At 42.3% G+C, this 21363-nt stretch overlaps 2 protein-coding genes and 1 pseudogene across 9 annotated transcripts; 1 reads left to right on the top strand and 2 right to left on the bottom strand.

The window, feature by feature from the left end:
• Positions 1-2310: 2310 nt before the first annotated feature.
• Positions 2311-8657, bottom strand: LOC102713495 (pentatricopeptide repeat-containing protein At5g62370). 8 transcript variants are annotated; one of them, XM_040528131.1, is made up of 8 exons: positions 5514-8657; positions 4885-4934; positions 4553-4685; positions 4343-4470; positions 4164-4233; positions 3948-4058; positions 2968-3092; positions 2311-2891 (listed from the first exon to the last, which is right to left on the bottom strand). In XM_040528131.1, exon 1 carries the CDS (start codon positions 8503-8505, stop codon positions 5713-5715), a length of 2793 nt encoding a protein of 930 aa, XP_040384065.1. In that variant the 5' UTR covers positions 8506-8657; the 3' UTR covers positions 2311-2891; positions 2968-3092; positions 3948-4058; positions 4164-4233; positions 4343-4470; positions 4553-4685; positions 4885-4934; positions 5514-5712. The 8 variants fall into 8 exon arrangements, with proteins under 8 accessions (XP_040384065.1, XP_040384062.1, XP_040384064.1 ...); XM_040528128.1 differs by having other exon boundaries at positions 4553-4688; XM_040528130.1 differs by having other exon boundaries at positions 4557-4710.
• A 1646-nt stretch (positions 8658-10303) lies between these two features.
• On the top strand, positions 10304-12296 carry LOC102713772 (annotated as a pseudogene).
• Positions 12297-12738: 442 nt separating this feature from the next.
• On the bottom strand, positions 12739-17355 carry LOC102714043 (wall-associated receptor kinase 1-like). Its single transcript, XM_006662082.2, has 3 exons — positions 16521-17355; positions 15554-15739; positions 12739-14056 (listed from the first exon to the last, which is right to left on the bottom strand). The coding sequence occupies exons 1-3, from the start codon at positions 17338-17340 to the stop codon at positions 13056-13058; spliced, it is 2007 nt and encodes a 668-aa protein (XP_006662145.2). The 5' UTR covers positions 17341-17355; the 3' UTR covers positions 12739-13055.
• Positions 17356-21363: the final 4008 nt, after the last annotated feature.

Genomic DNA, 21363 nt, shown 5'->3' on the forward strand with positions numbered 1-21363 from the left:
CGCCCCGCGCACGGACGTGCCTCGGCCCCACTTGTCGGTGACTAAGTAGAAATTCGTGTATTCGTAATTTGTATACATATACATATACGTATACAGAAATGGCCGAACCATCCAAATCCATGCATCCTCCACAGCAGGTAAGACTATCTAGCGAATGTTTGCTAGGAACATTTCTTTCGAATAATTTATTTAACTAACATGTATAAACTTTAGACATATAAACTTTACACACGTATAAACTTTAGATTATAACTTTACGCGTTAAGCATATAAATTTTATATGTATGATTTTAAGTATATAAACTTTACGTATACAATTTTTAATATAGATATATAAACATATTGTTAAAATTGAAAAATGAAATCTGAATTCAAATTTGAGTCAAATATGTAAACTTTATATACATAAACAATTAAACATTGATAATATAAACTTTGTATAAACTTTCACCAAAACAAATGTTCACGCAGAAATCGCCACTGCCACCACAAGAGTAGGGAGGGAGCGAGCAACAGGAAAGTCCGAGTGAAATCTTCCAGATAATCACTCGAAAGTTTGTTTTTTAATGCAACAACTCTCCAATCCTAGGATTGGTCTTTTCTTCAAATCATAATTAGGTTTAACTTTTCTTTATTTCATTAGAGAATTGCACCCTCATATTTTTCTTTTTCTTACTTATAAACCCAAATTTAAACTTTTAACCTTGAATTTGGAGTTAATTTTATGATTTTTTTCATCGTATTTTCCTGCTTTTGATTTTAGAACATGTATATAAAACTTTTATTTATAAATTATTTTTTCTTTGTCAATATACCATTTGGTTTTTTCCTTAATGATCAACCCCTTAGACCATTTACAGTGCTAAGTAGCCTCATCAAACACCCAAAAAATCCAGCTGGGATGAAGCCACTCAACCTCTCTCATTGTGCAAATGTCCCTAGTTGCGGCTAGGATTTTACATGTAAGCTCTTACGGTTTGTCATTTAGCCCTTATATTTTTTATATTTATATATTGGTTCTAAACTTGAGAATAAACACCCTAAAATTCAGAAAAAACTATTAGAATACTCTTTTTTCTCTCTCTATCTTTATTCCTCTTGCCGCCTGCTCCCACCTAGTCCCACCGCCTCTCTCCTCTCCCCTCTCTCAGCACGGATCCACTCCTCTCCCCTCTCTCAGCACGGATCCAACAGTGAAGACAGCGACGCAGGTCACGCAGCCGAGGGGGACCTCTGACGGTGGCCGCATGCGAAGGATGTGGCGGCGCAGCCAAGGGGGACCAGCTTGGGGCGGCAGGCGATTTCTACGGCAACGCAACATTTTCTTTCTCTTCTCCGGTCGTCATTGACGGTGGGGCATGCAAGGGCACGAGGAGGCGGAGTCCCGACCTCCACAGTGCGGACCTCCGGTGTGCCCTCACTCCACGCTCTAGCAGAAGATGTGTGCCCCCTCCTCTGGCCACTCACCCCATCTTCTCTCTCCTCCACAGCAATCGGTGGCGAACATGGCGTGGCGAGACCACTCATCACATTTGCCGCACTGTAAATGGCCTTACTTTCTCCCTTCATCACGCCATCCAACATGGGCAACATTCTTCGAAAAGCAACTGCAATAGAAAGATTCAAAACACAAGCCTACCAACCGAAATGTGACATGTGGACCATTTTGATATCTTGAGCTATATCAGAACATGGCCGCCGCATCTGCTTCAACACAATTTCAAATATTCAACACTTTATAGAGGTGTCACTTTATAGAGGTGTATCACAGCCCATCAGTCATGAGCTAGTACACAACAAAGGGTATAGAGAATAGGAGTGTTAATAGAGCAGATTCGGATGGATAATGGTCATACAGTATCCTAAACCATAATTTTAAAGTGGATGTGCAGCGGATGCAGATGTTTTCGGATACGGATGTTAGAAATGGTGCGGAGTCGATTCAGAAACGGATTATTATGACCGAATATGATATGTACATGTGATTAATACATTGACATTCAATATTGGATGAAAAATACTTAGGCTATTGATGGGTTTTTGATTTAGTGCTTTCTGAGCTAAGAAACTGAGATTATCCGCTAAAATAACTATCGGATAATTCGGTAAAAAAATCAGATAATCCGCATCCACCAGATATTAACGATACCACATCCATATCCGAATCCACAACTCATTATCCGAATCCGACTCCGTATCCGTCGGATGTTACAAACCCCTACCATATCCTCAATTCAAGTGGATTCGGATAGGATATATCTGATCCGTTAACACCCCTAACAGAGAATGACCAATTTCAAATGTGTCGTCTCCTGTGCTGCACAAATATGTTAGATTATGTCATTCACATGTCATCATATACAAAGAGAATTAGAGAATTCCAGATAGTCAATTCCAAGTGTGGAGGGTTCTGATTTTTGTAGCTATGATATTACATTCAGAAAACAACATGCAAATAAAAAGTTGCAGATGATCAACCTCAACCGAAGAGAATTATGGTATACGAAGATTAGCTTCTTAAGCTTCCAGAGGTATGTCCAAGTCATACATACATTCAGGGTAATCTAGCAGATTTAGTGTGTATTTTGAATGAGGGAAAGAGATGTACTCATGTACCCATAGAGCTCCCCTAGATCCAGTCCAACTGAACCTGGAATCCCTTGGGGAAGACACATCAGGGTCTAGTCCAACTGAACCCTGGGAACTTACTATGGTCCTCATGCTTACTCCATTGCTTGTAAGCATTGTTGCCCAATGAATAACTGATAGCTGAGGCCCATTGGAACTATGGTGTAGATGGTCAGCAAAATTTGGATCGAAATAATCAGGCATAGCAGGTGGCTGCTCTTCATACTTGGGGAGGTGCTCTGGCCTTGGCTGACATTTTGCATCTGACAGAAAACTATTTCATTAAAACAACTGGAAAATAATATTAACCAAGAAAGCAAACTATATAAAATGCATTACCTGAACATTGAGATGGCGGAAGGCATGCAGACAGCATATTCCCATTGTGTTGTTTCAATGGAACCAAAGAGTAGTCAGAAGCCAAGTACGCCGAAGTTGGAGTTTCCTCACAAACATTGGTCTAACTACTCCAGATACACCCCACCAGAATTATAAGACAAATGGAAGTAAAATATTGAGTCAACAATTGTGTAGGCAGTAGAAAAAATATTCTAATATTATTTGTTAATCAAGCAAAGATAGCAAATACATATACCAAAATCCTACAGTCAAGAGCACAGGACCAGGTCTTTTCAGATAAATTGTCTGTTTTTAGAAGTTCATGCAACAGGCTAGTTGGGTAATGTCAGAATAGTACAAACCAGAACTAGCAAAGATACAGTGAATTCGAGCATACTTTGCATGCACGTCCAACTGTGTCAAGCAATGCAAGCTTCCTTTTGCCATCAGATGGATACAAGTGCTATTCATAACAAAGTCTACCAGAATTGAACAAGCAAGTCGGATTCAGCAGACATCAACATTCAAACAATATAACTAAAGAATACAAAGAAATGCATTTGTGGTTTTTTTTTATTTTTTAAAGGTTTTAAATAAATAATTTTATTACTAAACCTCGAAGAAAAATATTTTCACCATCGGAACATTTTTTGCCATGACCTCCCTCCTAGTGTGACAAAAAGAGCTATCATGCCAAGGTGGCTGGCATGGCAAAACAATACTGCCACGCTAGGCAGGATGGCGTGGCCAAAAGATTTATATGGTGAAAATATTTACATTCAAGATTTAGCAATAAAATTATTTATTAAAAAAATTTTAAAATAAAAAAAATATCTGCATTTCCAATGAACAGAGAGGTTAGTAAAAGTGTAGTATAGTTAAAAAGCAGCTTTGGCAAGTACTGGCGTACTAGCTAGAAGTCTAGAACCAAATGAATCCCCAAGATAGAAATGAAAAATTGGCCCAAAAGGATCACGTACGTGTACCAATAGGTGCATAGCACCTGGCTGTGCCAACAAGTCGTCCATACTCTGACTCAGTGTCTTCATTTCAATCAACATTCCACCTATTAGACAAAATTGATTGGGAAGCTGAAAACAAAGAATATACAGATAGACACAGTTAACAAAACATTTCATTTTAAGAGAAAAGGACCTTCAGGCTTAGTATAAATGGAAGGAATCCAGCATAGCTACCTGAACCAGGTCAAGGGAAAAACAGAAGTACAGCCAAGATCCATTAGTAGAAGAACAACATCATACCATCCTGAAAGGATTGGCAAAAATTGGTCAGGTCATTGCATCACAACCATGACGTGTCTGTATAATTACTCCACAGAAACTGCCAACAAAACATGGTGGACATCAGAAAATACCTCCTTCATGCCTAACTGTTTTCACATGCACCATGACATGCGAATCCCTTGATACAGACTCAAGAATCTCCTCGGAGGAATTATATGGCTTAGCTCAGCATTCATGGAAAAGGAAAGACATAGTTTGCCTGTAACTTTCAGGACCAAGTTTTTTTAGAAGAGCAGCATAGAAATGTTGATACTGAACAAGATGGATGCATTTAGCATTACCCACACATAGACTAAGGTTTTCCAGACCCAGTGGACCTTGTAGCTATGTGAAATACCAGAACTTGTTCACCACTCGGTTACTTGTGCTATAGCTTTATGTATTGTTGCCCAATGAACTGCCAATAGATGAGACCTGCTGAAAGTACGAAGCAGATGATCTGTAAAATTTGGAGTGAAACTATCAGGCATAGCAGGTCTGCTCCACATGCTTCTGAAACTGCTCTGGACTAGGCTGAAGAACTCAGATAGCATTTCACATCCAATGGAAATATTTTTATTCAAGCAACTGAAAAAAATATTCACCAAGAAAGAAAAACATATACATGCATTACCTCAACAATAAGACAGTGGAATGCATTCAAGGCCACATGATCCCCTGGCCCTGTTGCAAGTGAACCAAGACCAGTTAGACAACAAGTAATCCAAGATTGGAGATTCCTCAAAACAGTAGTCTCGCTGCTGCATGTACAACACAATAGAATGGCATGATAAATGGAAGTAATGCATTCAGTTAACAAATGAACAGACAATAGAAAAAGATACTAGGATATTATTCATAAGTCAAACAAAGTGAGTAAATAAATGCAAGCAAATCCTACACTAATGAACACACTGACTCATGCCACTTATTGCCACAGTTTTTGGATGAGGAGTCTGCCCTTACTTCAGATTTGTCAATGAACTCAAGCTTTGTATTGCAATGTGCCCCAAGGAACTGGATGTACAGAAGACAACTACAAGAAATACAACAGGCACATGTACTACATTTTTTTTTCTTCTTTTTTGCTTAGTCCTTAACTGCTATATACAAAATGATATAGCTCATAAAATAATATTTAAGTACATAGAACAGAGAACGCTGGAGCATTAAATAAAAGCACGGTTCTTCTATGGTCTCAGTAAAGCTACCTTGTAGAACAATGGATCAGAGCAGATGTGTTTGACTCTAAATAAATATTACCTTAATCATCCTAAGATCTCTCTTTGATCTCCCGCCTATTTATGAACACCTGCACAGCTGCATAGTGCCATTGCTAGCATCTGCTCGCAGCTTTCCTCTTTGATACTATCAGAGGCCTCTCACCTTCCGAAACCTTCAAGAACTTCATGTAGTTCTGGTAGTTGCTACAGTACTTGATTATTTCTGTAGCATACAACCATTATCCTACTGCATATAAAGGCATGCTACCCTCCATTTCAAAGGCTAAATCAAGCTCCCCCTGTTTATAGCATTGCTCCTCTAAACATTTCTTTGTTTCTGTATCAAGATACCTCCCTTTCTTCAGCATCATCCTAAAAATCTTGTCAGCCTCACTCCACCGGCCATCTTTTGCAAGTACTAATAGCAAAGAAGTGTAGTTGAAATATCGTGGAGTATAGCCCTGGACAAACATATTCTCAAATAACTGTATGACAAGATCAATTTCATTTTCAGTAAGAAGAAGCTCTATTAGTTTGTCATAGGAAGCTTTACTAGGTACGAAGCCTCTTTTCTGCATCATCAACAAAAACGACAGTGCTTCTTTCGTTCTTCCAGCAAGAGAAAGCCCCTTAATAAAACTATTGTATGTTATATCATCAAAAATGCAGCCATTGCTGTTCAATGAGTTAAATAGTTGGATAGCACGGTTGCTGTCTCCTGATTTTATTTGATTATTCATGAGTATTGTATAAGTCACATGATTGGGAAGAACACCAGCTTGTTCCATCGCTGATAAGAGATTGTAAGCATCATCCATCTTGTTGGCTCTACAAAGGCCATTAAGCATCCCATTATAAATATGTAAATCAGGCATCATCCCACTTTCTGTAAGATCCTGAATTATACTCTGAGCAGCCTGAATCTTTTCTTCCGTAGAGATGTATTTGTCCTTCTGTTTTCCCTTTCTTGTATCAATGATTTGTGGCAGCAATCTAAATAGCATATACCTTGCTTCCTTCAGTTTTTTTGGCAAAGATGGTCTCATGTCTCGGCGATCTACATTTCGGCAAATGCCAGTAATTAAAGCACCATAGGTGATGAGATCAGGTTCAACATGGCTTTTCATCATCAAAACAACAAGGTCTAAACCTAATCTTACATCCCCTTTCCTGAAAAACTGATTTATAAGCATTGTATAGATGACTGTTTGTGGTGCGATACCCTCCTCCAGCATCCTTTCCAAATAATAGAGAGCCGTTCTGAATTTGTTTTCCTTTACCAGGCCATTTATAAGGGAACCATAAGCATGGGAACCAGGTTGTAAACCACACTCTAGCATTTCATCAAAAATACGGCATGCATTCCTTGTTTGCTTTGTGGTGGAATATCCATTAAGAAGTGATGTGTAAATAACCTCATCTGGTGGCAATCCTTCACCAATCATTTGGCGGAGTGTAACCTCCGCTTCTTTAAAGTGCTTCATTCTACACAAGCATGCTATAATGGAATCATATACTGCAATAGAAGGCTCTATCCCATCCTTGGCCATTTCATCAAACAGACGAAGTGCACTTTCTATATCACCAATCTTACAATATGCTGTTACCATGATTGAATTTGTGGATATATCAGGTCTGACACCCCTGCTCTGCATAAGAGTAATGAGTCTCCTAGCATCATCCATACGCTTTTGCTCACACAGGCATTTTATCACAATATTGTATGTTAAGACAGAAGGCTCACAGCCATAAGCCACCAACTTCTCCAATAGATAGTACGAGGCATCTAGCCTCCCCTCTGAGCACATGGCAACTATCATCAAATTGAAAACAGTATTAACAGGGAGCACATTACTTCTCACTATTTCGTCAAGAAGATGGTCAGCCTCCTTCTGTAAACTCATGTCCGAGCACCCACCTGCAAGCGAAGAAAGCTCCAGCAGCTTGCCACTACAATCCAACTTGGTAACAGCCTTCAATGCTTTCTGCACAAATACAACCACCGAGCCCTTGGGGAAGAACTTTGCTATCGAAATAAACATAACATGGTCAGGGAGAAGGCCACTCTCCAGCATATTATCAAACAGATACTCAGCCTCACCCAACTTCCCATCCTTGCAGAGCGATGCCATCAGAATAGTGTAGCACCTCAAGTCAGGTGCAACACCTGTCCTTATCATCACTTTGTAGATATCCATGGCAGTAGCAACCCACTTGCTCTTACAATACCACTTGATCATCACACTGTAGGTTACTGCGTCGGGCTGAATGCCCCTGTCCATCATCTCATGGTACAGCTCCAGGCCATGATCGACATACCCGTGTTCAAACAATCCCCCTATCATGGTTGTGTAAGCGTATGCATCCAACTCAACATGCTCATCCCCCTTCATCCTATGGAACACATCCAGTGCTGGTTCCAACCGCCCTTGCTGGCAAAATACCCGGATGAGCGCTGTGCCAAGCTCCCTGTCTAGATACATCCCTTTGCTGAGCATCAGCTGGCACATCTCGCTGGCATCGAGGGAGCGCCTCGCCTTGCAGTATGCGAAGGCAAGCGACCTGTAGACGCGGACGGGGGGCGTCAATTCCGAGCCAAGCATTGCGTCGAACAGGAAGCGAGCCTTGTCGACAGCTCCCTCGGAGCACAGCCCGGGGATGAGAAGGCCGAACTCTGAGATGGGCAAAGGCGAGGGGTTGTCCATCCAGAGCACGAAGATGTCCATTGCCTCCGTGGACATGGAGGCGGAGCACATTGCGCGGAGGAGAGCGGCGCTGGAGGCGGCCGAGGGGGCGCCGCCCGACTGGACGAGGTGCTGGAAGTGGGACAGCGCGGAGGAGACGTCCCCGAGGCGGGAGTGGCAGGCCACGAGCGCGTCGGAGACGGCCGGGTCGATGGGGCCGTCGGCGAGGCGGGATGCCACGGCGCGCGCTTCCCGGAGGCGGCCGCGGCGGAGCAGCCGGGAGAGGAGGTCGGCGCAGTGCGAGGCGTGGGAGCTGGACGCGCAGTGGGCCGCCGCACGGGCGCACATGGCGCGGGCGCCGACTCGACCCGAGGCGGCGGCCCCGCAACGGCGTGAGCGTAAGCAGAACCTCCGCTCGCCGCCGGCTGCGCACCCTTCCAAGAGATTTGGGCAGACTCGCGAGAGAGAGAAAGAGGGAGAGGGTGCGAGGCGAGTCAAAGGCCCAGGAGTCGCCGTCGCCGGAGACGGCGGCGGGTGCGGGCGGCGGGTGCGGAATCGCGCGCGCGCCGCCGCCCGCCGTGAACGGAATCCGGGACAAAAGGGTTGGCACCGGCGCACCGCCCCCCTCCCTCTCTCTCTCCAAGTCACGATATCCACCGTTGATTACCATCCAACGGTTGCTGTTTACAGAGAGACGTCGCTAATCAACCATCCAAGAGCATCCCAACAGCTCATCTATAAAAGTAAAAATTGAGCTCCAGCAGAACTTCTATCTCATCATCTATTTTTGTATATCATCCATATTAGGAGAGAGAAACTCTATAGTTAGATGTTCTCTCTCCAATCTCCAAATAGATTTAGAGGATGTCATATATAGATGATCTGCTAGAGTACAAAAGAATATGAAGGATGAAAATGTTTTAGATGATCATCCAAATAAACATATGGATGACCAAGTTTAGATAAGCTGCTGGGGATGCTCTAACTTTCTTTCTTGTGTGTTTTTACCGAAGATTGTCTGATTTTTATAATACTTATTAAATAATATAAACGATGAAATTAACTACTGTAACTTAGAAAAATGAGATGATAAATTTTTATATAGAATACTTTTTGCAGAAAATGTATTATTTAGCTTTTCAGAGAGAACATGAAAAATCCTTGCGCTATGAAATCATTTCAACAAATCCACCCTCAAGAGCAAGTTCAATAGTATAGCCAACCGTTGGCTCCAAATCGTTTATAGCTAACTTAATAGTCAATTCATACAATAGTTATCTATAAACATATGCTACATAACTAATATCCGGTTCTATCCGTTATACACACATATATCTTGGAGTTTGTGCTACAGCTGACTATAAATCTGTAGTCCGCTGCTCTTCTTTCTCCTCTCTTATCTTCTTAAAATATGCTTATAACTGGCTGACAGTCTGCTACTGTACCTACTCTAAGTTTGGGACATTTGTAGAAAAATCATAACTGTAATTGAAAATGAGGTAAGAATACAGTTACCCTAGACCATTTCACTTAACCATAATTGATAACTTCGTCAAGTTTTGGTGATTTATCAGATAGAAGCTAAGAAGCAGACATGGTTCTAGCTACTTTACCATATGGAATGGTAAACAAATGTCCATAGAGGATGTGTATTTCACTTTCACAACCTAGCTTTAGCATATACCTACTGAAGATTCTCTCAAAGCCACCTGATAGATAGCCTGGTAACCACTGTAATCTTCAACTATGTGCCTATGTAGCTTCTTCTTTTACATTATCATATCATATGCTATCCATAGGAAATTGCTTATGATTAGTGCTTACACTCATCTTGGTGATCACGTCAGGACCCACTACGATTGATGCACATAAATATTTACATAATTAAAAGACCGGATGAACAAGGCACGCAGGTTTGAGGATGGGCTGCAGTAATCCTGCAAAACTGTGTGTTCGATTAATTAGTGGAGGCATTGTCAATAACAATTTTATCTTCTTTACAGCCGCCATTCAATCTCGAGCACCTGAACTCTACTTAAGCAGCTGAACGAGACGGCAGGATATAACAAAAGCAATTAATAAGAAGTAAGAAGCACAACTTGATCACTAGCTTCAGCAAGCACAGTGCAGTGATCGTTGGTCAGCCATGGCTACCACAGGTTCAGCTTCCAGCGTGACGGCCATCGCTGTTGCCCTCACCCTCCTGGCTGCCATGGCCAGCGCCGAGCTCACACGGCTCGAGCATCCGGTGGTTGGCGGCTCGCCGCTGCGCCTCCTCGTCGTCGGCGACTGGGGCAGGAACGGCGGCTACAACCAGTCGAGGGTGGCAGAGCAGGTGAGTGCTGTCACTTTGTACTGTAACTGGCACCAATTAAGGAGAAGATGAGAGAGTTTCAGTCTTCTTGTGGCGAGTTTAGATGGGGAAGTTTGCCGAGGAGACGGAGATCGACTTCGTCGTGTCGACCGGCGACAACTTCTTGGAGGATGGCCTCGCCGGCGTCGACGACGTGGAGTTCCACGAGTCCTTCATGGATGTCTACACGGCACAGAGCTTGCAGAAGCCATGGTACCTTGGTAATTACTACCATCTACTTAACAATTTAGTATGCCTCACGTTCCATGTTATAAGATTTTCTAAATTTGACTAATTTATCCATGTATGATATATTAATATATACTTCCTCCGTTTCATAAGCTAAGATGTTTTAGCTATGCTTAGATTCATCTATTAACCAATGTATATTGTTTATATATATGTCTAGATTTATTGATATCTATATGAATTTAGAATACGCTAGAAAATCTTACATTATGAAAAGGAGGTACTATGTTTTATATATGTGTCTAGATTCATTAGCACACAGATAAATCTAGACAAACCTAATAAGTCTTATAGTGTGGAACAGAGGGGAATACCATTTGATGGTGGAACAAATGGATTATATACAATAATTTCAATGTTTTTAGGCACCTATTAATTACTAACATTGTGGTTTGTTTTCAGTTCTTGGGAACCATGACTACAGGGGAGATGTTCTAGCACAGATTGACCCTGCTCTGAGAAAGATCGATAGCAGGTTCATCTGCATGAGATCCTTCATTGTCAGTGCAGGTGAGTAGTTCTGAACACTCAGCAAGAAAACATCTCTTGTTTTTTTCCTTAGCAATAGTCAGTCATCACCAATATACCACAACTGAACAATTTTGTAATCAGTTTTTTCTTTGTCAGGAATTGTCGATTTCTTCCTTATTGACACGACTCCGTTTCCGCTCCAGTACTGGACTGATCCTGGAGAAGAGCACTATGACTGGAGGGGAGTTGCGCCTCGAGATGCGTACATTGCCAACCTCCTCAAGGTCAGTTCCTCTTCTCAAAAAAAATCAAAGAACCTAAATTTCATCAGTAAAACTCTGCAGTGAGCTGAGATTATTATGTTTGTGTCACCTAGGATGTCGATGATGCAATGAAGAAATCGACTGCAACATGGAAAATAGCAGTAGGGCATCATACCATGAGGAGTGTGAGTGCCCATGGAGACACCCAGGAGCTCCTTGAGCTTCTCCTTCCTGTCCTCAAGGTAACACTGATAAAAAATGTACCACAATCTTCTTCCCGTAGATTACGCATACAAAAACACAGCGAAATTTTTCAACGATTCCAGGAAAACGACGTCGATTTCTACATCAATGGCCATGATCACTGCCTGGAGCACATCAGCAGCAGGGACAGGTGAGCACCCTGCAGAATGAACCTGACGAAGCACAAGAGAGAAACAGAGGTTCCAGAAATCTCATGTTACCTCCTCTCCTTTTCAGTCCAATTCAGTACTTCACCAGTGGAGGCGGATCGAAGGCGTGGAGAGGCGTTTTTCGACAGAACGAAGACAAGCTCGAGTTCTTCTATGATGGGCAAGGATTCTTGTCACTTGAGCTGGATGAAAACCAAGCTCGATTTGCCTTTTACGATGTTTTCGGTCAGGCCCTGTACCATTGGAGCCGCAGCAAAGCTAACCTGCAGCTGGTGCAGCTCCCATCTGTTGGTGCTACTGAAGAATGAGACTAAGTTGGAGCCTGCAGAATACTTTGCCACACAACTGAGTACAGTTCTAAAATTTAGGTGGAAGGAATGGTTGAATTGAGATCCGCTGGCACAAAAAAAAATCAAAAAAATCATCAAAGCCGAACTTAGTTTTGAGTTTAAATTTTCTGTTTGAAAATAGTTTTTAACAATGGGCGAAAATCAGGAAGTTACAGGTACTGAAGCAATTCTCCTATCTTGGTTAGTGTGTTGCATATTTCTTTTCTATGTGGATGATCGCAATAAGTGTGCTGCCTTTCCTGCAAGCAAACTAAAAGATTGCTTTGAATACAAGCTTGTACACAAATCTTCAGCGAGTGTAATGGTACCTTTGATTTGTTTAGAATCACAATAATATTTAACTGATTGTTACAAATACATTTTACAGGAAATGCAAGACCCTTTTTTTAAGAGAAACAAAATTAGTAAACACATCGTTACATGAATATTATGATCAGGCCATTCCCAGAAACATAATTTTATTTCGGAATCGATGCTAGAAAATTACACACATATTTTATTCAGAGATGAGGATACCGAATAGACATTAGGTCTTAAAAGTACAACATTGTATTGTAGAACTAATGTAGATAAAAATAAACTAACACACTTAGCTAGGGGCAGAGACACAGCCTAGTACAGCTAGCTAGGGCTTCAGCTCTAGGCTTGCCTCATAAATTGTTATTAGATCATATAAAAGAAAGCAATGCAAATTGTATTTTGAAGATTCAAATATGTGTAAGCAAGTTCAGCCCTACTCTTGGAGATTTCCTGGCTCCACATTTGGATAGAGCACATATATTGTGCATTCGTGCATGAATCAATTAAGAAACCTTCGCGCTCTAATAATGCCTTGCAGACGTTCTGCTATATCTGTCATCTCCGGCCTTTTGTCCACATTGTTATCTAAGCACTCTTTGGAGATCTCAATAAGACAATGGAGATGCTCAATATCCTTTTCTCCAGTTTCCTTATCAAACAACACCTTGTTTGCTCTTATCTCAGTTAAGTATGTGTCAAGGTAACTCTTGACAAAGCTACTGGCACCACCATAAACTACCTTCTTGCCAGTGATGATTTCAAAGAGCACAAGACCAAAACTATAGACATCACTCTTATTGGTTAGCAGACCAGTTTCACGATAAACTGGATCCATATAGTTGTTGTCACCAATGACATCGTTAGTGTGCTCGGCAACATCTCTTGCAATCAACCTTGAGATTCCAAAATCAGATATCTTTGGATTGAATTGATCGTCTAAGAGTATGTTGGCAGGCTTAACATCACCATGTTGGATGCTGGTCGAAGTCTTGGAATGCATATAAGCTAGGCCTTCTGCAGATTCGGTAGCGATGGCCAAACGCTTGTCTAGAGTGAGAGGAACTTTGTTCTCACCGTGAAGAATGTCTTGTAGGCTACCATTGGAGACAAACTCGTACACCAAGATTGGAACATCCACCTCAAGGCAACAACCTATTAGCCTGACGATGTTCTTGTGGATTACTTGAGATTGGATAATGACTTCATTTGCAAATTGGTCCTTCTGCGTCTTGTCAACTTTCATGGACTTCTTTACAGCAACAGGGTGTTGTTCATCAAGGAACCCTTTGTATACCATACCAAAGGCACCATTTCCAAGAACATGACTATAAGTTCTTGTCATTCTCTTTAGCTCCTCTTTCTTGAATATCTTTATACTCTTTGCATTTTCCAGTATAGGACCACCATTTCGAATGAAAAATTCCTTCATCTTTTGTTTCTCCTTGCGAAGAAGGAAGACAAAAACCAAAGTTGCGAGGACAAGGAGACCGCCAACGGTTCCTATATATTTGTGAGAAACAAAAGAAGTTTCTTAGTATGTAACTATATAGCACATTATATTTCAAGCGAAATAATAGTCTGCCACAGAAAAAAATAACTTTAATTACCTTCAAAACATTAACAACAGCAGATTATTTTGGTTTCCATGTGTCCCAAAATACAATAGAAGTACTTTTGAAGTTTTGGACGAGATTTAGGAAACAAATGAAATTATACAGGGAGGGATGGTTGTGATAGGTTAAGATAAAAAAGAAGCGGAGAAATTAAATATGAGATGGTTGTGATTGATTGGTTGGTTGCTAGTTCAAATTAATGAGATGGAAAGTAGAGAAGCTGATATATTATGGGAAAAATTTTAAATGCTAAAAATATTTTTTTTCGGACAGCAAGAGTAGATCTTAATTGCTTATGCTATGCTCTACTATCCATGTTCGGTAGATGTGTTAGTAACTAGCACGAAAAACATAGCACATAAAACTTAGCATTGAATTAACATATGATTAATTAATTATCAGCTATAAAATGATTAAGAAGTCGACTGATATAATTTTTAAAGCAGCTTTCATATAAAAAATTCCTGCAAAAATATACTATTTACCAGTTCGGTAAATATGCACACAAAAAACGATAGAATATAGGGTTGGAAGGAAGGGGGTAAAGAATAGGGGTACGTGTACTAACTCCTTAAGAAACATTGCCCTTTTGTCCTGTTTGCGATTTACAACTTTGACCATCATTAACTTTTAATATAACTTTATGCGACAGGGATTGCCCGCAGTACTGTTATGCACTGGCTACAGCTAACATGTGAGCCCTATATCTCATGGGTCCATATTTTAGCCTCTGCTACTACACAACAGTAGTTGCAGAGGATCTATGCCCACCTTTTTGAGATTTTAAAAATATTATAGGACGCAAACATCTACATATAGGAATTATTTTTATTTTTGAGTAAAATATATGGTCGATCCTTAAACTTGTGACGCGGTACCACTTAGACCCATAAACTTAGAAAATACACGTTTAGGTCCATGAACTTGTTTTAACGTACCATACAGATCCATGAACTCGTTTTAATGTACCATCCAGCTCCATGAACTTGTTTTAATGTACCATCCAGGTCCATAAACTCGTTTTAATGTACCATCCAGGTCAATGATTTTAGACGTTAAAACGAGTTTATGGATCTAAACGTGCATATACTTTGCTCTTTATTTTTTTCGTATAAAGTGTTTTAATTAGAATCTAGTGAGATCAGTAGCATTATGATGCTAAAAAACCAATTTTACAGTACTTGAATAGGTACCGAGAGATACCCAAATTTTAGTGTAAAATTTGGTATCTCATAGTATCTAAGGTACCAAGAGATACCAAAATTTATATAGAAAAAAATGGTACCTTCTGATACCTTCTCAAGTACTATAAAATAGTAAAAAAAGTAGGAAAGGCGGGACAATAACCTAATCAGAGATGAGAATGAGATGCAAGCGAGCTTACCAACAATCACTCTGGCTACCAGTGGGAACTTCTCAGTGCATGTTCCAGCCTTGCCATCGCCTTTCATGCCAGGTTTACATGGGCACTCATAATCCCCCGGCGTGTTCTTGCAGATCCCGTCATCGGAGCAAGGGTACACATCCCGGAGCTCAGGAAATTTCGTTCGGAGGTCGCACTCATCGATATCTGCACGCATGCACACATCCCCTGATCATCTCTGCTAGTCCAGCTAATATAACTAGAAAAGTACATCAATCGATTTTTGTAAAGCATTGAATTGAAATCGAATGGTAACAAAACAAAGCAGCTGTGAACAACAAACACAAACACAAAGAGATGCGCTTCTAGCGCAGCTGGCAAAAGCGTTCGCTGGTGAACGCTGCAGCCTGGGTTTGATTCTTGAACCTCTCACCTTCCGCCTGAATTAAATGAATGGTTAGAAACATGTGGCTCTTTGTTAGTTCTATTAGATGGCTAGCTCCTTCTAGCCGTCCTAACAACAATAAGCATAAATCTTTAAACAAATACAATGGACAACCAAATCGATCGATAGATTAAAAATTTTGAAGCCATCGACGAATAGCAAATCTGAAATTAAAATTGAGATTTGCTCTGGTCCAACAAAAAGTATTTTGAGGTACCAAATCGTTTCTCACCATTGGATCTGTCTGAGTAGGACGTGCACGGTTAGATCTAGAGTTTTACTCCCATCCTTCCTTTTGTACCTCGAGATACCAAAATCGTTTCTTACTATTGGATTATTGGATTTGTTAAGTAGGATGTGCACTGTTGGATCCAATGATTAAAAACGATTTGGTACCACGAGATATCGGTATCTTGAGGTATAAAATGAAGGATGAGATTAAAACTCTAAGATCTAACGATTAGAAATGATTTGGTACCACGAGTACCGGTATCTCGAGATACTTTTGTTGGACTAAAGCAAATCTCATTCGAATTGAAGTACCTTGGCAACCACCAGGGATGTATGGGTTGCCATCGTAATGGTCCCAGCACTTGCAGATGTAACCTGCGCTGCTGGTCGCGTTGACGCAGGAGCTGTTGCCGCTGCGACAAGCGTAGCTGTCCAACGGCGGCTGGCCTTGCGCCGGGCAGGAGGCGTTGCCGACGGCGAAGTCCAGCACAAAGGGGACGCCCCTCGGGAACTTCCGGGGCAAGGTCTGGTTGCCGTAGATGTCGTCCTTGGAGAAGTTGTACCAGTTCTTCTCGACGACCATGCCGTAGGAGCAAGGATTGGGCGACCAGAAGCTGTTGTTCTTGTGCGCGAACGTCACGGAGCTGTACCGGAGGCCCGCCGTCACGTTCGCCTCGCAGCAGCCCATGCCGGAGCACGACCCGCTCGCCGCCGTCTCCGGGAACTGCAGCAGCGAGGCGCAGCTGAGCATGTAGCCCGAGCTGTAGAGCGACTTGGTGAGCTGCGCCTGGACGTTCCAGCCGACGCCGGTGAGGACGTTGCGGGAGGAGGAGAGCACGAACGGCGAGCTGTCTAGCATCGTCAGCTGCCGCCGGTACACGTGGTAGGACTCGTTGGTCGGGGTGCAGTCGGTGACGACGGCGCCGTACGCCCGGGCCTCGCCGCGCGAGAGCGTGACGTCGACGAGCTCGACGGGGAGGGACCAGTAGTTGGTTGACGTCACGGCCGCCTCGTAGCTCAGGTAGTAGCCTTCGTCGTTCTGCTGCGAGCCCCGCGCGAGGAAGGCGCGAGGGGGGTCGAAGGTGCGGTTGCAGCTGACCTCGAAGCCGTCGAGGAAGCATCCCGGCGCCATGCCGAATGGGTAAGGTATGCTCACGTCGCCGCACTTGTCGGGGCAGCCCGGCAGCGTGATCGCCGGCGGTGCCTGCTCGCCATGAACGGCGATATTGTTGGCTGCTGCCAGGATCAACATCACCGCTACAGCTATCTTCCCAACCATATCGATCGATTCGATCGTGTAGCTTGTATCTGCACCTGCCCACTACACCAATCAGCTATATATATATTGGGAGATGTCATGCATGCTCTACATACATTTTGCCCGGGTCAACTTTATTGATTTACGAAATACTCCATATATACATATACTCAATTATAATACGAAACTCCAAGAAAGTATTACTGATATGACCTAGAGAAAATCATAGAGATAATTATATCCCGTACTACGGTTACAAAATTATCATGCGCTGATTTTCAAGATAGATAACTTATTATTGATTAATGAATATGCGATTCGTTTATGAGACTCTTTATATTGTAAGTTATTATTAGTTTTAAATGTTCTCTGATTAAATATCACATATTGAACAAATATGATTAGATGATCAACACACATATATTGATTGATGATCATGTCTCATGTCTCATGGTGCAAAAGTACCAAATCAATGACGTCGACATATGTTAGAGAACATGATGTTGGATATAACCAATATGAGACACTGCGAGAGCTATATGTGTTATGTCATTAGTGTTCTTATTAAGTGTTGATGTATAATTCTTAGACTTGAGATTGCCATGAGATTCCCAACATGTGTAGTGGATTGTTTAAGGACCACAAATTAAACACTACTTCGTGATTGTGTAGTTACAAAATAGTCTTCGGACAAACTATATATGAAACATGTAGTGTGTCACCACAATAGGACATGAGCCTTGCTTTCCACCGGAAGGATATGTGGGGGGGGGGGGGGGGGAGGGGGGACTGGTGGCCGGGTCATCGGGCCCGAGACCTAGGTCTAGGGGCTCCTGGGGCTCCTCCGGTAATTCCCCACCATCTTCTTGAAAGGAAAAATATCGACAACTATGAAAAGGACCCATGTAAGGCCCCTAGTGATTCCCCGATCTTGAGGGCATGGCATCTTATCGAGGGGAGGGCGTCACCCATGAGGTAGACATTGCTCAGGTGTTCATTAAGGTGCGTCCGGCATAGGCATCCCTTCCAAGACTATGCCAATAATGAATTCCATATTATACAAGAGATTCCCTAGTCCTCCCCAAGGCAGTGTCCACCATGAACTCCTTATCACGAAGGAGTTCATGTTATGGAGGAACCATTGGGAAGGGATGACCGAGACATGGAGCGGTGCTGGGAGGGATCGATACTCTATACCCCTTCTAGATGATCGAACTGCACTAGACAAGAAAAGCATTAAGACGTATAAGATATACAAAGCATTAAGTGTTGTGTGAGCTAAGGTATGTCCGCGCCAACCCAAGCCAGTTGGGGAGAGTCGGTGTGGAGAGGCCAACACATCTGCATGCGTAGGAGGCATGGTGGCCTCTACTGGACCCTGCATAACTGCGTCATCTCCTAGAGAAAGGCTGGCGTGACACATCGTTGGCCTCTGACAGGCAGGGGTCCTATCCATCAATGCAAGGCGGTGGACGGGATGACCCGATGGCTAGGGGTTCTCGGGACAGGTGTCAGCCACACCTCTAGCTTACTTTGTCCCAGTTCCCTACTGCGATGATCCGGATACCCTAAGCTGATAGCCCAACACTAGGCCGAGGCTTCCAAGAGACAACCGCTGAGCGAGGAGTAACTCCCCGCCCGAGGGCTATAAAAGGAGAAGACTAGCCCTAGAGAAAGAGGAGGAAAAACAAGGACCAGTAGAACACACATTGTAAACATCATCTTCCGTTCCGTTCCATCAAAAAGAAATAGTAGGGTATAATGCCTCTGGGTGGTTTGAACCTGTATAAATCTTTTATGCATTTTATGATTAGAGGCAGGGCCTCGAAGTTTAGTCTTCTGTTGTCTCAACTTCACCACATGAGTCTTCTCTGAGCTGATCCTTGGGTTCACTCGTGCGGGGATCTCTAGCGGCGACACCTGCGCGCGCCGACCAACTAGCTCCTGGACGAACCTCAACTGGGGTCTCAGGCTTTCCTGTTGAGGAGATTGCATCTCCCATATAGTGGAATGTGAATAATTAAGGTGGGATTTTCTCCTCCACTGGAGAGGTATCTCTGGGCCACTCGGTGTTATAAATTATGGAAGTGCATAACCATGCCAAAGGTTATTGCAGGGTCAATCACAGGTTAAGTAATCTATTATAGGAACAAGTGAATGATTGAGCTACTGAAATGATGGCACATATCTAGCCTTGAGCTTAATCGATATCATGAGGCAAATGGAGTAATATAAAGATACACTACAGATTCAATAAATGTGATCTTTATGTTTGCTCGGTGGAGCAATATGTTCTGCTAGGAGCCGCTATTGACACATGGACCAAAAAATACTTTTCGATTTGCAACCGAGTATTCATGAACCTATAGGTCACACACTTAATAGACTGGAATAAATGAATTGGATATCCAATACATGCTTAATTCGGATAGGAATTTGAGTAGGATTCCTATGGGCCTTTAAGGCTCAGTTTCAGTTACGTGCATGAAAAAACCCTAGCAGCCCACCTTCTAAGCCAAATCCTAGCCGCATGCGATCGCTACCATATCCGCGCATGACGTTACTTCCATGGACATGTGGGTACCAGTAGAGACATCGCTAGATTGCGATGCTGATTGGCACAACTTAACTGTGAGATGTATGTGTGTGGAGGAGAAGGTCAGGCCACAATGATTGACTACTTCCTCTACATCAACGCATGTCAGATGCCGACATTTCTTCGACTTCCTAGCACCTTCTTCCACTAGATGCAGAGCGTGCCATATGGTAATGATCCATGATCATCCGCTTGCATGGTTCCTAGTTTATGTGGTAGTAAATTTTGCTTAATGCTATTGCGGCCTACATGTATCCCTACATAAGTCATCTTACAAGTCAATCGTGTACTCGTAATTAGTGTAAGGACAATATGTCACGCCCAGAAATTTACACCAATTTCTAAACAATAGCATGTATTAATCTTGATCCAGGAATCATTAATCTCGGTCCAAGAATCAGCCTGAGTACACACTATGACAAATCGAATATAGTTCCACGACTTAAAAATAAATAAAAGCAATTGTCTATCGAAATGCAGTGAAAAAAGAAAACAAAACTAACACCATCTGATCTTCAACTGACAAAGATGACTCCACTTCATAGGCATTGTTGACAGTAGATGAACCTTCACCCTTGCGAATTAGCACCTTCTGACTCAGGTTCTGGTACTTGCTCTGGTGGGGAAAAAATAAGCAAAACTGAGTATAAACTACAGTACTCAATAAGTAACACCCAGAAGAGAAGATAAACGAATGCAAATGGATATCAAGGATAGACTAAGGTTAGTTTGCATAAAGCGACAGTATTTAGCAAAACAATAGATAAATAAAATGAAGTAAATATTTAAAATAATCATCTACTATCTAATATTACACCACGTTACAACAGGCCCAAACCACTGTCCAACGTTGCACCACGTAGCGACAGGGTCAACCTTCTGTCTAATGTTACACCATGTTGTAACAAACCCAAACCACTGCCCAAATGTTACACCATATTGCGATAAGGTCAAACCAGTTCCAAAATTAATGAAGTTATTAACGGTTCGACTAGTCCGAGCAAATTTATCAGTTCGCCCCATAATTGCGGGCACGACCATTCGAATAGTTTTACTCTGATAAAAAATGTACGACTTTACCCACAAGACACATTTCCACTACATATTAACGTGCACTGGTGTATCACCACGATACCACGGAAAGGAAACTGTGATTGGACCTTTAACCTAATCCTCTCTAATCAATCGCACCACATTGCAGGTTTCGTCCCCATCTTTACACCAAGTCGGGTTGTCCCTTCTTGTGTCTAGGTGAATCTGAAAGCAGCACAGACAATCGCGGGCTCCATCCATACTCCATC

Source organism: Oryza brachyantha, chromosome 10, assembly GCF_000231095.2.
Source record: "Oryza brachyantha chromosome 10, ObraRS2, whole genome shotgun sequence".
NCBI classification, from domain to species: Eukaryota; Viridiplantae; Streptophyta; class Magnoliopsida; order Poales; family Poaceae; genus Oryza; species Oryza brachyantha.

Coding starts and splice junctions, on each gene's coding strand:
- LOC102713495 (XM_040528131.1), bottom strand. CDS start 8,505: ATGTGCGCCCGTGCGGCGGCCCACTGCGCGTCCAGCTCCCACGCCTCG.
- LOC102714043 (XM_006662082.2), bottom strand. CDS start 17,340: ATGGCGCCGGGATGCTTCCTCGACGGCTTCGAGGTCAGCTGCAACCGC. Junction 15,740..16,520: donor CATCCCTGGTGGTTGCCAAG/GTACTTCAATTC, acceptor GCATGCGTGCAG/ATATCGATGAGTGCGACCTC. Junction 14,057..15,553: donor GGTAGCCAGAGTGATTGTTG/GTAAGCTCGCTT, acceptor ACAAATATATAG/GAACCGTTGGCGGTCTCCTT.